The 17,017-nt window shown below is 47.6% G+C and overlaps 1 protein-coding gene across 3 annotated transcripts; it reads left to right on the plus strand.

Moving 5' to 3' along the window:
* The first annotated feature begins 37 nt into the window (after window positions 1-37).
* Window positions 38-15,624, plus strand: CE2H16orf78 (chromosome E2 C16orf78 homolog). Of its 3 annotated transcripts, none has more exons than XM_042919674.1 (6): window positions 38-327; window positions 3,288-3,395; window positions 3,943-4,057; window positions 10,989-11,244; window positions 13,374-13,488; window positions 14,969-15,624. In XM_042919674.1, exons 1-6 carry the CDS (start codon window positions 178-180, stop codon window positions 15,026-15,028), a joined length of 804 nt encoding a protein of 267 aa, XP_042775608.1. In that variant the 5' UTR covers window positions 38-177; the 3' UTR covers window positions 15,029-15,624. The 3 variants fall into 3 exon arrangements, 2 of the variants coding, with proteins under 2 accessions (XP_042775608.1, XP_042775609.1); XR_006197266.1 differs by having other exon boundaries at window positions 39-327; window positions 13,374-13,583; XM_042919675.1 differs by lacking the exon at window positions 14,969-15,624 and having other exon boundaries at window positions 39-327; window positions 13,374-13,670.
* The last annotated feature ends 1,393 nt before the right edge of the window (window positions 15,625-17,017 follow it).

Raw genomic sequence — 17,017 nt, forward strand, 5'->3', positions numbered from 1 at the left:
GACCTCCCACCTTTGAAGGCCAATATCCCAGCTGCTGGCCTATGTTCACATCCGAAAGGCCACACCTTTCCACCTGAGAGGCCTTTCCACCACCAGGCCAGAACCCCACCGGAGACAGGGGGGTTCAACTAAGTGACAGTGCCATCTGCCCACCCCAGGCACAACCAAGACCTCAGAATGACAGAGCCATCCGAGTACTTAAAGGATTCAATGCCCACAGAGAGGAAGTCCATGTGGAGGACCTCGGAGGAGAGGCGGATGTCCGACCTCACGCGGGTGCTGGAGTGGCTGCAACGCAGGCAGGGGAAGAAAAAGCAAACTTTCCAGGTGTGTACTTGGCCGAAAGACTCTCCGGGGAGCCGGACTCAACACTATTACAATAGGGAGACATGGAACTGAGCCTCCCAGGAAACAAAAGGCGGGAGGAGCTTTAAGCACTGGGCCAACTAATAGAGAAGCACTCGGGGCAGAGGGGAGGTTGTCCAGGTGGTTAGGCCGGCTGTGCCAACTGTCACTCAGGTAGTTAGCCTCCCACCCTCCCACAGAGACCCGGAGGAGGGGGTGCTATCTTTCCAGATGATTTCATTTCAAAGGGATGGCTTCCAGGTCCTTGAGAAAAATATTCCTGGATTCTGAAACTGGCAAGAGGCTGGGAGAAGAAGATTTACATCTCAAAGGGGCAGGAAAAGAATTTACAAGTGCTGGTTTTCTGAAGGAAAAGGAAAGAGAGGTCCTGGGCCCAAGAGCCAGGAAGGAACCTCTCTAGTTTCATCGGGGTGAGGAGGGCGTTAAGGTTGTCTTGGTCAGTGTTCTAGAAGAGCTTAGGGACAATAGCTTCTAAGATCTCCAGGGTGGCAGAATGGGCCCTCCCCACTGTCCCCAGAAGCTTGCATCTTTATGATGGCTCCAGGGTCAAAGTGCATTCAGTCTCCACTGTTATCCCACTGGGACTCCTGCTAACATACCTCCTCCTTTCTACCCGGTATCCCAACGAGTTCTAATCTACCCATCTTGGTCCTCTTCAGCTGCTGTGACAGAATACCATAGACTCGGCTTATAAATAACAGAAATTAGTGTCTCCCAGTTTGACAGTCTGGGACGTCCAAGATCAAGGTGCCTGCAGATTCATTGTCTGATGAGGACCTGCTTTCTGCTTCATAGATGGCCACCTTCTCGCTGTGTCCTCACAGGAAGGAAGAGATGGGAGAGCTCTCTGGGGTCTCTTTTATAAGGGCACTAATCCCACTTGTGGAGGCTGCACCCTCATGACCCAATCACCTCCCAAAAGCCTCACCTCCTAACACCCCCATCACACCAGGAGTCAGAATTTCAACATATGAATTGGGGGAGGGGAGGGGAGACACCATTCAGCCTGTAGCACCACTAGCACCACACTCCCTCTCTCTCCAGGAACTATGGCAACCATTTTTGCCTCAGTTTCCCCCCAGGCCCACCATCTATGGAAAATCAAGCCATGTCCTTAGAAAGTGGTCTCCTCTGTAGAGGACACCCCATGATCTTGAATTCTCCGGCCCCCAGAGAAAAACGGGTGGAAAATGGCATTACGTAGGATGATGCTAATGCTTATTAAGCATTTATTGTGTGCCAGGCCCTGTGCTTAGCCTTGCACTGCCCCCAGCAGGGCCACACGGTGGGCACCATTCTTACCCCTCAGCAGAAGTGACGTAATAAGGAAGCTGAGTGAGGTGCAAGGAAGCAATTTGCTTGAGCTCACAGAATTAATGAAGGGTCAAGCCAGGGCTCAAACTCAGATTAATCCAGTTCTCACTCTCAGGGGCTTTGTCAGGTCAACTCCCCATAACCACCTCCCCTTCTCTGTTTCAGCTTCTCTAGCGGCCCCTGCCTTTCCAAAAAGTTCTCGTCCGTGTATGTGCTTGCTCCTCATTCATATGCAGAAAGATCCGGAGTGCTAGTTCCACCAGACATACTAAAACACGTCTGAGAAACATATTTTACATTAAGGTGCTAAAGATTTATGGATTGTCTACCCTCCTGGCCCCCCTTTTTGACTGCTGGGCCGCTCAGAACTCAGTATCAATCACAGAGATTTATATTCACTTCTGTGATCAACATGTGTCCCTTCTCATGAAGAGTATATTCCAGTGTTTTCACAGCTTTACCTTTTATGTGGCTTTTTACTGGAAATAACTTTGGGCTCAGGGAACAAATTTAAATTGAAAATACACTGAAATCTTCAAGCATTCTTATCCTTCCCAGAGGCACGCGGATTTTGAAGAAGCTCCTGAGAAAGCGATGCTTCTGTGGCAGGTCCCAGACAGCACAGATTGAGGGGCGGGGGCGGGGGGGCTTTAGTAAAGGCGGTTGGAGGGGGGCTGTCTGTGGCCTCCTCTCCCTTCCCCTGGCACCACACAGTCATTCATTAAGTTCTCAAAATAACCCTAGGAGATAAATCCTACTACTGCTTCCATCTTCAGATAAGGAAACCAAGCTGCCGAGAGAGCAGTCACTTGCCCCAGATTGCTCAGCCCCCAGCAATAGAGCAGGATTCCCATGGGCGTCTGACCTGGAAGCCAGCCCCAGCCACCGTGTCCCCACAACCACAAGCAGCACACTGCAGGTGCAGACCCAGCCAATTCAGCTTTCCTTGAGGGGCTCCAGCACCCCTACTCCTTGTAGGCTGGCCTGGATGCCCCTCTGTGGGGCCCTCCCCACTGGACCCCAGAGCTCCCTGTTGTGTCCTCCCCAACGCCCCAGTGGGGGTAGGAGCCTAGGCATGCGCACAAGGAAGTCCACAGCCACCAAGAGGAGCGCCCAGGGAAGGAGAAAGGCGGGATGAAGTCATATGACGGAATGGGGAGGGGTTGGGACAGAAGGGAGATCTGCGGACAGAGGGCATGTTCTGGCTGGACTCCAAGACAAGAAGGCCTTCCTGTGGCTTCAGACTGGAGGCCATGGCAGGAAAGTCACAACTACACAGGTCATTTGGGGGCCAGGAGGAATTCCTACTAGGCTGGAGAGAGGGGCCGTTGTGTAGAGGGTAAGAGGGAGCTAGTGATGGGTTCTGAGGTGGGGGGACAGCCAGATCTGGGAGTTAGGTCATTCTCTAGGAGCAGAGTGTCGTGGACAGCAGGGCGTGTCTGGAGGCAGAAGGACAATTGTGGGGGGATCCGGGGGGGGGAGGGACAGAAGTGGCAGAGTGGGAGCCAGCCAAATCTAGAAGTGGGGAGGGTGCAGCCCGCTCTCCACAGAGCCACCCCTCTGTGGGGGCAGCCACAGTGCAATCCTGTCTGTCTTTTCAAAAACAGAAACCCAACTGGGCGGTACCCCCTAAAACAACTGGGAAGGAAGAAAAGAAAGGCCGAAGCATCCCCAAAAAGCAGAAAGGGAACCACCAGGCAGCCTTCTCTGAGAAGGTAACACGGGTTCCCCGGGTTGAGAAGGGGTACGCGCTCCACCCCTGCACAGTACCTGGCTACGTTTTTTTTCAGTTTAAGGTTCTAAAATTCACCCCTGCTCCACACTAACACACAAATGAATCCCCTCCCCCCTCCCCCCTCCAGACCCCACCAGCCCCATGGATGCTGGCACTCCTGTGGTAGAGGGTCATTCTTGCCAGGTGCCTTCCTCTTACTGCCGTCCCCAGACCATTCAGGAATGCCATCTGAGAGGCTGAGAGATGAGAACAGCCAGGCTTAAGTGCCCCCCGTCCCCGACGGCTGTGGCTTCTGTGACCCCTTATGGACTCCCTCTGAGGTAGCAGGGACCAAAAGTCACGTGTGGGTGAGCAGGTGCCAACTTACCACCCCAGCCCCTTCACCTGCCTCAGGCCCAGAGCAGTCTCTCCTTTGGCCCCTTTGCCTACCTTTCTGCGAACCCCTGAAATCACTCATTTTGAGGGTGGAGGAGGCCACGCCAAGCCCTGTTCCTTGTGGAGTGACTTGTCTCCCGCTCCCCTCCAAGACCCCCGAGCAAGGCATCAAGAAGGACAAGGACCATGTCATGTACCAAAAGCTAAAGGGAAAACGCCTCAGCCTGTTTCCTGGCAGCTACTCCAGGGACAACCCCAAGAAATCTGGTAAGGGGAGCATCCTACCCTAAGACGGGAAGATGGGATGCCAGAGTCGTCCCTCATAATTGCCCACCTCTCAGAGTTACAGGAAGCCCACACTGTTGTCAAAGCAGCAGGTTCCATGCCAGCCCAGCAGCCCTGGACCGTTGTGGAGCCCCACGTGGCTCTTTAGGGATCACACCACAAAAGGTGCGACGTGGACGGCAAGCGAGTGGATGTCCAGGCTCTGCCCACCCCTGGGGGTTCTCTTCTCAGGGTGCCAGCAGAGTGTACCCCAGGTTCCTAAAAGCCAGTATGATGATGGCAACCTCGTGAACTCCAGATTATCTCACTGGTTTAGGTACTGTGACAATGTCAGTGTGACATACGAGGCACCACTCCTGCTGGCCCAAAACCCGCCAGGTGTCGCTCACACCCAGGAAGAAGTCGGCTTAGGTAATGCCAGATCCTCAGTTCCCAAGGCTCCCTGGGTTCTAACAGCTCTGTAGTGAACTTGGAGTTGTATAATCCGGGGTGAGTCTCTCCATCTGCAGGGGCCAGTTTTCATATCTAGAATGTGCAACAGTAACATGACTTGCCTCACAATAGAGTTTTAGTGAGATGAGGCATATAAAGCATGTAGCCTGATACATAGTAGGTGGTCAATAAATGGTGGCGGCAGCGATTTCTAAGGAAAAAAAATGCTAAAATTCTCAGGTGGGCTGTACCACGGTGTTGGAAAAACAGTTGCATTTATTGTGCCTGGCTTCTTGGAGAGGAGGTGTCTGGCAAAAGAAGTGGGAGGAGTGGCCGAAAGCTTTTGAGTAGGGGCTGGCAGGCCTCCCATCCAAAATTACTCCCATCGTGCCCAGCAAAATGCCCTCTTTTCCTTTTCATTGAATACACCAAAGCCGTCGCAACCCAACTGCGCTCACTTGCCTGTCAGGTTTCAATATGATTGGCTCTAGATGCCGTGCAGAATCCTGGACTGAATTCTAGAACAACACTTTGGTGGAAAAACTGGTGAAATCCAAAGAAGCTGTTATGTGCCAAGGTTAACTTGTTAATTATCTTTTGACAAATATTCCCTGCTGGTGTGAGATGTTAACATGAGGAGAAACTGAGCAAGAGTGTACAGGAACTCTGTGTGCCATCTTTGCAACTAGATTGGCATAGGCCTTAGAGTTTTCTGTGACTCCCAGAGTCAAGTCTGGCTCCCGCTGAGCCCCTGAGCATCTGCAGATCTCCATTCCAGTGGTTGTTTCCTTTTCCCTGCCCCTTGCCAGAGCAGACACAGCCCCGTGTCCTTCATTTCCCCAAAACCTCTCACAGGAAGCCTTTGTGTGTAAACAGACTTTACTGAAGTTTAGGGCAACAAAGGAAAAGAATTTCATGGCAGAATTCTACAGAAAACAAAACGGAAGTTGATTACAAAACCCTCTTAAGGGTTCGTCCAAGTCCTTTGTCCCCAGCCACCAGGAGATGTCCCCTGGCTACCTTTCCCTACTTTTTCCCAGCTGTTCCACTCACCCCAGCACTGGAGCTAAAGTGAGCCCAAGTCTGGCCCCCAGATACAAGATTTAAGGAGGCACTCACTCTCTGGTATTGACTCTACACTTGCGGGAGCCTGAGACTGAACACCTCCTTGAATTGCACCCTTGCCCCGGGCACTTTGCTGTCCTCACTCTACTCCTGGGCCTTCCTAGCTCCCCTCTCTTCCTCTGTTTTTCCTCTCCCTCTCCTCCATCCTCTGCTTTCCTCACCCCACAATTCCCATTGGCTTTTTACCTGGAAGGATCACTTAATTTCCTTTGTTTCACTGTCTTATTCCACACTCAAAAGGAGTCTATCAAGATAATTTCCTAAACAAAGGCAGTTCCTTCCATAAGAGAAAATCACTACCAGCTAATAAAATAATCCGTTTCATAACACTGCACAAAAATGCAAGCAGTTCTTTGGTTCTTTGCAGTACCCCCGCCCCAGCAAGACAAAATCCACCCACTTCAACGGGGGACATTTTTCTCCCACCTGATGCAATACAACAAGTGGCCACTGGGGGGCAGCAGGTGCTCAGTTGCAGCAGGTGCTCAGAGGCACCCAGGAACCACCTTGGCATCCAGATGTGGCACCCAGGCACTGAATCAGGACTGAGCCTGAGCACAGCAAGGGGAGCTTCCAGAGAAGGCTAGCAAGAGGCCTGAAATGAATGGGCAGGATCTGCTTTTGGAGTCAAGTTCAAGACAAAGCAGCCCCTAGGAAAGAGGTGGAGCCAGTTATGGGCTATGGCAGGAGTCCAAGTGGAGAAAAATATGGATGAGGTAAGGACCAGGACTCCTGGTCCTGGCCTCCCCTGGCCCCACTCAGCACCTGGATCATTGATGTCCTTGTCAAGAGCCAGATCCCCCGGGTGTCCCGGGTTCCCTATCTGCAGAGTGAGGCCTTTGCACTCTTGTTGCCACATTTCTGTGTGATCTGCTGAGCAAGAGTCTGTGGGGAATGGCCATCAGATGACCCCCGCCACCTCCAGAACTAGAATGTGACCACTCTATCTGTACAGATACAACAACTCCCACTCATCCACGTTTTTAGTGTGTGGTGGCCACAAAATCAAAATCTGTGACACACAGTGTGTTCTTTTTTTTTTTTTTTTACGTTTATTTATTTTTGAGACAGAGAGAGACAGAGCATGAACAGGGGAGGGTCAGAAAGAGGGAGACACAGAATCTGAAACAGGCTCCAGGCTCCGGGCTGTCAGCACAGAGCCCGACGCGGGGCTCGAACTCACGGACCACGAGATCATGACCTGAGCTGAAGTCGGATGCCCAACCGACTGAGGCACCCAGGCTCCCCAACACACCATGTGTTCTGAATGAGTGACACAGACCTGCCTCCAGCTCCAGAACCCCACAGCCAATAGAAAACATCAGTGATGACCCCCACGGGGAGCACTGTGCTTTTCAACGCAGACCACTTCATCTTTGTCCGCCTCAATTTCACAAAAGCTCCCATTCACTCCTCCTAACAGCTGAAATGCCACCTCCATCCCACCAATGACCACCACGCTGTCGCACCCAGGAGGCACCGGCCTGCTGCCACGCTGCTGCTGTGGGCCACAGGCCACTCTCTTCTCCCCACACTTGAACTCCCTGAAAACACTCTCTTCTGTTTCCCCTTTCTCACCAACCCCTTGGCCCGCGTGGAGGGCCACTAAGTTGGTTTTGAATTTGTAAAAGGTCATTCTGGCTATGGTCCCATAAAAGACCCTGGGAAAGAAATTGGAGCCCATTTCCAAAGTAAATCTTGGCAAAGTCTGAGCCGGCTAAACTAGAAAAGGGACAGGCGGCTGTCCCTGAATTTATATAACTGTTGGAGGTCTAGACTCATTCCCCCTAGACATAGCCCGGTAAAATTCCCAAACTTTCTTGATGAAATCTTGCAAGCTTACAAGGAGAACAATCTACTTACAAAGGAAAAAAGAAAATGCCCTAGGTGAGAGCAAAGACCCCAAACTAGCAAATAACTGGTTTACAGATCAGAATCTAGATACACTTAAAACTGGGTTTAATATGGAAAGACAACAAAAGAATAAGCCAAGAGATAACAAGAAAGACAAACAAATGAGGTTGGAATTAAGGCTAAAAAGAAACATGTCAGGTAAAAGAGGGATATTTTTAAATGTTAAAGAGAATAAGTAATAAACCTAAACCTACACACACCAAAAAATATAGTAGCTGAATACATAGTTATTGAGAACCACAAAGAGAATCTAACAAAAATACAAGTATAGTGGGAGATTCTAATATGCCTCTTTGATTTCTTTATATGCCTCTTTTTGAATCAAACAGATCAAACAGACTTAACTTTATATTTGAACAGAGAATGCGTTTTTATGTGGCTAAAAAATATCTACAAAACTCATCTGCATTTTCACCTCAAAGAAAACGTTAACATTCACAAAGTAAAGATCCTAGGGCCATGGCATTATCCTAAAGCAATAATTAGAAATAACATTTAAATTAAAAGATACTCCCAACTCAGCAGTCATAAATGAACAAATACACTCCTAAAATACCCTGTATCAGAGGGGGGATAAAAACTCATGAAAATAAGCCCGTTTCTTACGAAAACCTATGGGAACAAAGGCGGAATCTAGCCTCAGAAGAAAATTTATTATAAAAACTAAAACTAATAATTCTTACCTTTATAACACAAAAAAAAGTAAGAAAAAAACTAATACTTGTAGCAATCCATTATTTACAAGAAGATAGAAGAAATAATTTATGTGAAAAAGAGAGCTTTAATACATTAAATAAATACCAGCTGAGATTAATGAAACCCAAGCTAAAAAATAGTTAAAAGGATCAATCCAAAGCTAGTTTAAAAAAAAAAAAAATTTATAATGTTTATTCATTTTGAGGGGGTGGCAAAGGAGGGGCAGAGAGAGTGGGAGACACAGAATCTGAAGCAGGCTCCAAGTTCTGCACTGTCAGCACAGAGCCCGATGCGGGGCTCGAACCCAGGATCCTTGAGATCATGGCCCAAACTGACGTCGGACGCTTAACTAACTGAGCCACCCAGGCGCCCCCCCCGCCCAAGCTAATTTTTTGAAAAAGCAAATGAGTAGTATGAACTTTTCGTGACCATCGTTAAAAAGAGTAGGGGTGCCTGAGTGGCTCAGTCAGGTAAGCGTCCGACTACTCTTGGTTTCTGTTCAGGTCATGATCTCGCAATCGGTAAGATCGAGCTCCCCATCAGGCTTTGCACTGAGCACGGAGTCTGCTTGGGACTCTCTCTCTCTCCCTCGCTCTGGCCCTTCCCCGCTTGTATGCACACACTCTCTCTCTCTTCAAATAAATAAATAAACTTAAAAAAAAAAAAGAGCAAAAATGTTGAAGATTTTGTATGGAGAGAATGTATAAGCAAAGATGAGAAATACATGAACTGAGCTGTAATAGAACACTATATACACCTCTCTCTGATACATTTGAAAACCTAGAAGAAATAGATCATTTCCTCTCGTACTTTAAATTATTAAAATTGATATCATAGGCGCCTGGGTGGCTCAGTCAGCTGAGTGTCTGACTTCGGCTCAGGTCATGATCTCACAGTCTGTGAGTTCGAGCCCGGCATCGGGCTCTGTGCTGACAGCTCAGAGCCTGGAGCCTGCTTTGGATTCTGTGTCTCCGTTTCTCTCTGCCCCTCCCCAACTCATGTTCTTTCTCTCTCTCTCTCTAAAAAATAAATAATAAGCATTAAAATTTTTTTAATTGATATAATAAAGAAACATTGAGGAGAGCAATTTCTGAAGTAAAAATTGAAAGGTGGTTGACACTTTCCCACTGAAAAAGTCACCAGGACAAAAGGCTTCACATTTGGTTCTATCTAACCTTTTCAAGAACAAATGATCTCAATATCACTTCAACTATTCTGGACCATATAACATACAGATATTCCTGCATTAATCCCACAAGTCACCATAACCACAATATTAAAATATTTGCAAAGAAGTAATATAGATGCAAAAAATTTAAAAATTTTAGCAAATATGCCAACTGTATGAAAATAGATCAACTATTTCAATGTGTGAAATTAATAACACACCATGACCAAGTGGAATTTCTTGTAGTGGTTAGGAAAGGTTAGATTATCAATATCAGAATATCTAAGAACATAATTTATTCCATTAGTAAAATAAAGGAAAAACCATAGGAGCATGTCAGTAAGTGACAGAAAAGCAGTAAGTAGAGTCAAGCAATAATAAAAACTCTGTGTAACCTAAGAATTATTAAGCTGATAAATATTATAAAGCATATCAAAAATAGTGGCAAGTATCTTTCTAAATGACAAAGTGCTAATTATTTTAATTAAAAGCAGGAACAAAATGAGGCATGACTGCTCTCATCATTATTGACATTGTGTTAGAACATCTGTCAAATGCAATATGTCAAGAAGAGTATATACATTTTCTAAATGTTACAAGGAAGCTATTTTCATTGTTCCCCTGGTATGATTACGTACCTCTAAAACTCAAGAAATTCTAGTAAAGAAAGAATAGAATGTAGTTTTGTTGTTACTGGACTAGAAAAAATACATTGTGAAGCAATAGTCTTTTCTCTATACTAGTCATACCAGTCAGAAATGGAAATGGGGAGAATATATTCCCTTCTCATTAGTAAAAAAAAAAAAAAGCTACAAAATACTGAGTGGTAAATTTAGCAAGAAGAAAAAAAATTAAATTCTCCAAACACTCGCCCCCACAGTATTTAAATTCAGTCCAAACCACATATTTGGGTAACATCTGACACTCACCATTTAATTTCATACATTTGTTCTTTGTGCATGCTGTTCCTCCTTCCACACATGTTGTTCCTCCTGCTTGCACATGCTGTTCCTCCTGCTGCACATGCTATTCCTCCTGCCACACATGTTGTTCCTCCTGCTCGCACATGCTGTTCCTCCTGATGCACATGCTGTTCCTTCTGCCTGCACATGCCGTTTCTCATACCTGCACATGCTGTTCCTCCGGCTCGCACATGCTGTTCCTCCTGCTGCACATGCTGTGCCTCCTGCCTGCAATACTTTTCTCCCCTTTTCATCTAATAATCTGTTTTTCCTTTAAAAACCATGTCAGAGTTGATTTCAGATAGCTTCCCCTACCTCCTCTAGGCTAAGGTTCCCTGTAGGTGAGGAGAGAAAGAAGAGAAGGTCTAGAGGGGGACTAAAGACAAGAGGGAAGGGGAGGGAGCTGGGGGAGGCAGGGAGAAAGGAGGGAGGAAAAGACAAGTGAGAATTCAGCCAATGCCAAGAAGAGACTGCAAACCTTGAAGTGACCTCGTATCTCACAACAGGCAATCGTTTGAAGCCCGTGCAGACTCGCCAGCCTCACCCCTTCCTGTCCGCCCTGCCTCTCACCTCTACCAGGCTCTAACTCCCTGCTGTGCCATCTGTCCAATTTCAGAACTAGACATCAAGGATGCCATCGTCCTGGAGTCCACTCAACGGTCCATGCCATACCATCGACAAAGCATCATCGACCCCATGCTCCAGGACCCTCTCTTTAGCACTCGGAGGTCGACGCTCTTGAGAGACTGGGTGGTAGGCAGGATGCCCGAGGTCTCCTACGAGCGCAAGCTGAAGAGCCTCATGGAGAAGGGCGCCGAGCCCAAGGTGGAGACGGTGAGAATGCTGAAGCCGGAGGAGGTGCTGAGCTGCCGGTGAGTCTCCACAGTCTGGTTCAGACACCGGGGCTAAGCCCGGGGGAGGGGAGGGCGGCGGTGGCAGGACGGGGCTCCGTCTTTGTGACCTGAAGGGCTGACCCAGGGCCGAAGCCGTTGGGTTTCCAGCAGCCCCAGCTGCTGGGGTACCAGCTCTTGGATGAGGCGCAACATTTAGGTGCTGCCATTTTGATGCCATGCCTCTGGACACCTTCACCACCCCTCCAGTATTTCTGTACGTTTCACAGTACAAACCATGAATTATCCACAATGAAAGAATGAGTTGTCTGTGGCCTGGTTTGAACAGGAAATCCCTCTGAGGGCCTTCACACGGCAGTGTCACCTTGCTGGTGATAGGAGCCACCCTCCCTCCTCAGCTGGCTACCTACTGTATGTTTGGGATTTTAGACTCCAGAAGGTACTATGAATAGAGTGTGAGCCATTTGCTGTTTACTGTTCTCACTAAAGGTCTTCTTTCTCACTTGTTCTTTGTCACATTTATCAGGACCTGCTGGTTTCCGCCCCCAGATTCAAGCGCCCCTCCCAAGCCCTTTCCTGTAAAGATGTAACTGATAAGATTCAGAAACTTCAGTAGGGGAAACAGACGACAGAATAATGTGGATGTCCTGTAGACTGAACAGCAGTGAACTCATCTGTAGAGTTAAGATTGGCCTCAGATGCCTGGCACGCAGTGACCCCATTCCAAAGTCCTGCTCTGCTCACTGACTGGCTGAGAGATGGATGGGTAGAATGGCAGCCTCCCCCACTGAAGGGGGCTTCTAGCTTGACCTCTCCACGGATGGGTGACTTTGGCTATGGCTTTCAGTCTGACAGGGTGATTCTAGTGGACTCTGGCCAACAGACAGCTACCTGGGCTCAATACTGGGCAGAAAAGAGATTTGGACAGGGCCCCTACCCTCCAAGGAGGGAGAGAGAATATTTGGAGAGATGGCATCCAACAAGCCATCCAAGAAAAAGATGAAACTGTCCATAACGGGATCTTAGTGAGTGCTCACATGTACATTTGTGTGAGATCTTCCAGAGCTGTGCTGGTCACAGACGGAAGGGGCAGACCCTGACTGGTGCTGTCATGGAAAAGTAGTCCCGACATGGGGCTGGAGAGTGGGATCTAAGGTGGCTATAAGACCAGGTAAGCTCTGGGCAGATCTTGAAGGAGAGGGAGACCATTCCCAATGGTTATATCAATATCCAGCTCTTCCCCCATCAACTGTAGCAAAGAAACCAGCAGGTGGCCTGAGTAGGGGGACTACCTCCTTTACTAAAGCTGGGAACAAGGTCAAGATTGCTGGTAGAATACAGAGCTCTCAGGATATGACAATAGAGATACTCTCTAGACCACACAGCATAGATGGGACCAATTCCACTCTCCAGTGTAAGTTAGAATTGTGGAGCTTTAGCTAAGATTTTAAATCAATGGCCAGACTTTTAAATTGTTTGAATGATATTATAAGAAAATACTCCCCTTTCCCACAATTTTACTCAGCTTTTATTGCCACCGTTCTGTATTTGGCCCAGGCTTTGGCATCACTGAGGTTATGCACACCTGGCAGTGATGGAACCCCTGACAATTGGATCTCTCCCCACGTGGCATAATGTATCATGACCACCATATTGCACCTGCTTTCCTAATGGCATGTTAGCTTTGGCAGAAGAGTCCTTGAAATGGATATTCTGTTATTTGCTTAACCATTCCTCTGCTGATGGAATTTCTTCTTTTCCTGTTGTTGCTAACCCCAGAGTGAACACTTTGATTTATATAGCTTTTTATCCCCCTTGGCTTCTCTTCTTGGGATTCGTTGAAGGCCTGAGTGGATGGAGTTCTTGAGTCAAAGATCATGAACTGTTGGCAGGGAGGGACTTGGGGGGACAGGGGCGGAGCTTGGCATCTATGTTGCCAAATTACTTTCCAAGAGTTATACGAATAAAAACTCCCATCAGTTCTGTGGGGTGTCCCACTCTCTCATAAGACCTCTGTCAGCTCCAGAATGTCCACAGAGCCCATTCCCTTTAGAGATCCCACGCCGCCTAAATCTAAGCTCTTGTCAATAAAGTTTGAAGCTAGAGTGACTCCACCCTCAACTGACCTCTTTGGCCCTTGTCTCTCACAGATATCTGAGGTTGTCCAAGAACAACATTCGAACCTTGCTCAAGCTGTGCAAGGATGCAGGCATGAACGTGGACATCCACCCCCACATGGTCGAAGGGGAGATAGACGCTAAAAAGGTGTTCGCGCAAATCCCCAGCGTGGCCCTTTAGGCAGCTCCTCCCCCAGGCCACTGCAAGCTCCCTCTGCTGTTGGATCCCTGCCCACCCCCCAGGTGACATCTTCTGGTACCCCATGCCATCAGACCTGGTGCATCTCTTTTAGACAGTAGTGATCAGAAAACAAGGCCAGACTGCATGAATCATTGTACTGATGTAGCATTTGTCCTTGACCCAAATCAAAACTGATTTGGGAGAGACTGTGGATTTTCTCCCCACCAAAAGAAAACTCTTTGGAAAGGGCTTGTTAGAAAAGGAGTCTTGGAAAAAGTGAGAACTGGAGACCCAGAGTCCCCAGAGGGACATCAGGAGGGACAAAGGGCTGAGGGGCTGGTTGGGGACACACACACATCACAGGTCTTATACACCACCCCCCAACCCCTGCCCTTGTGGAACTTCATTCTGTGGGGAGCTGAATGCTACATCTTCAAGGGACTGCTTGGTGCTCCCAGACCCTCAAGACAGGGGCTACCCTGGGACCCTCACCTCTCAGACCCCAGGTGCTCCAACAGAGGTTGCAAGCTTCCCCTGGGGTTCAACAGGGACTGGAAAAGAGAGGGGTAAATGAATGCAGAGGAGAGGCCTCGCCCCACCCCACAGCTGCTACGGCCACCTGGGTGCTCTTCTGGGGTCCACAGTGCTTTTCTCTGGGAACTCCACAGGCACAGGGAGTCTCCAGTTCAGCTTCTTGACATTCTAACCAAATGAGCTACAGTGAGCCCCAAGATTCACAGACAACATTGAGAAAAGAACATTTATCAGCAGCCCCAAACCAGGGTCCATTGGCAGAGAGTGCCATCTGTAGCACAGTGTATTTTATAAACTGAAGTGGCCTCGCCATTACCTTTTTAACAGTTATCACCAGATACAGAAACACACACACACCAGCAACAGAGTCACACAGGTACAGCCCCCTGGTTTATGGCAAAGGTGACACTGTGGTGCAGTGGCGAAAAGACAATCTTTTCAATAAATCAGGCTGGTCAATTAAATGTCCATATGGAAAAAAAAATCAACCCTCCGCCTCTCACCAAATGCAAAAATAGGTTCCAGATGGATGCAGATTGTGAAAGCTTTTAGAAGAAACATAGAAGACAATCTCCATAACCTTGGGATAGGCAAATAAAATAAAATAAAATAAAATAAAATAAAATAAACACAAAAAGCCTCAGTAAAAAAATAAAATATTAATAAATTATATCATATTGAAAGTAGAACTTCCACTCATCAAGACATCAGTGAGAGAGTGAGAAGGCAGGTGACCCTTGTGGGAAAATACAGATCTGACAGAGGGCTCACACTCAGATGAGCCCGTATTTTAACTCTGATAAGTCAATGTGAAGAAGGCAGGCAACTCGATCAAAAAATGGGCGCAAGTCTTATGTAGGCACCTTGCAAAAGTGTTAGCTGAGTGACCGATAAACATAAGAAATTGTATTAGTTTTCAGGAATGCAAATGAAAAATACAAGGCAATACCACCAACACCACCAGAATGGATGATCCCAATTATAGTGGAAAGTGTAGAGCAAAGAGAACACCATTGGGATGGGTACAATCGCTTTGGAAAACTGGCAACATCTACAAAATTTGTTTACACACTGATGCTGTGGTCCAGTATTCATTCCTAGATACGTACTTCACAGGATTGTACAGCTATGTGCACCAAAAGACTGTCCTAGAACGTTCGCAGTGGCTTTATTCAATGCAGACAAATACTGGATTCAACCCAAACATCCATCAGCAGTAGAAAGATTAACTAGCAGTGTATTCATACAATGGAATACTGCATAGAAACGAGAATGAGCAAATACGGATGAACGAAGCACGCAATATCACGCAAAAGTAGCAAGACACAGAAAGGAGGACAGCTGTATGATTCCCCGTATACAACAGCACCCCCCACCCCCACCCCACGCCAGGCAAGACGAATCTACCGTGGTAGAAGCCAGGATAGCGGCGGCCCCTGGAGGAGGGTGTGTAGTGCCTGGAGCGGCATCTGCCGTGCTGGTCACACGGGGGTCCATTCACTGTACACTTCGGAGTGCTGCCTTTTAGGCAGGTATACGTACTTTAATTAAAGTACATTTTTAAAAGTATACGAACAAGAGTTCTGGTTTTGTTTGCTAAAAACAATAACAGCCTCAAAAGCGAAGCAGTTTGGGTCCCCTCCACCTGAGAGGCTAAGGTGACCAGGGGATAGAGGCTTCCAGTCCTGGGGATGTGGTGTACATCTTGGTGACTTTGGTTAATAATGGAGTGCTGTATATTTGGGGGTTGCTGTATGTTTGGATCTTGAAAATTCTCACAAGAAAAGCACCAGAAACTAATATGTGATGTGTTAATCATGTCTCGATACAAAAATAAAATTAGAAAAATTACTTTTAAAAAACAACAGGAGCCTCAAAACTGAGGTGGTTCAGAGTCCCCCGCGTCCCCCTCGCCCTCCCCCTCCCATCCACAGCGGTAGTTCCCTCTCAGCGCCACCAGGTGGAGCTCCACCACAGCAGAAGACCTGCACCCACAGAGTGGGGCGTCTGCGGGGAGAGCCGTCAAGCCCAGGTGAGGGGCAGCAGAACCCCAGGTGACTGCAGCCTGAGCTCAGAGAGGGTGGCAAAGCCCAGCCATGCATACACCAGCTGAGGACCCCCGGGCACGTCACTTCTCTGAAGCGTCCATTCTTCCCCCAAAATGGGGACAAGAAACGCAATTTAAAACAACAATGAGGTATCACTTTGTACCTAATTAGACTGGAAAATATTAGTAAGCTGGGGAATGCCACTGTTGGCCCAGATACAGAAATAAAGGAGTTTCAAGGCTCGCCAGTAGATAGTGCAGGCTGTTGTGGCTTTCTTGGTGAAATCACACAGATATCAGAGACTGGCAATTCCACTCCTGGGTATATACTCCAAAGAAGTTCCATCACAGGAGACATATTGGAGGGTGTCCCCCCCACACACACACCATGTTGAGAGGTGGTTGGGTGCTGGAGGCAGTCCCATGTGTGGGAAGGTGGACGGCAAAATGTGGTGGATGGAAACAATGGGAAACGGGATGAAATGTTACACACTGACCTTCATACAAAATAAAAATACATGCATGTAAATAATACATTGCTTGTAAGAACATGTGTAAATGTATTAGGACAGCTGAAGTGGGAGAAGGACGGAAGGAAAGGAAGGAGGGAAAGAGAGAAGGAGGAAGGAAGGAAGGAAGGAAGGAAGGGAGGGAGGGAGGGAGAGAGGGAGGAAGGAAAGGAAGGAAAAGAAAATGTGGACAAGAATACCAAGTTTCTAGAGTGGTTGTGAAAGAAGAATCTAAGGGAAGTTTCTATAGCATCTCTAGCATTTTCTGAGCACCCAATTATTTTCTACTTGTGCCTTTATACGTTAATATTTCTTCAATGCCTATTGTGTGTTAGACAATGTACTAGGCTCTGTAATACAACAATAAAACAGACCAAAAAGAAAAATTCCTGCCACTGAGAGCTCT

The sequence above is a fragment of the Panthera leo genome, chromosome E2, assembly GCF_018350215.1.
Source record: "Panthera leo isolate Ple1 chromosome E2, P.leo_Ple1_pat1.1, whole genome shotgun sequence".
Classification (NCBI taxonomy): domain Eukaryota; kingdom Metazoa; phylum Chordata; class Mammalia; order Carnivora; family Felidae; genus Panthera; species Panthera leo.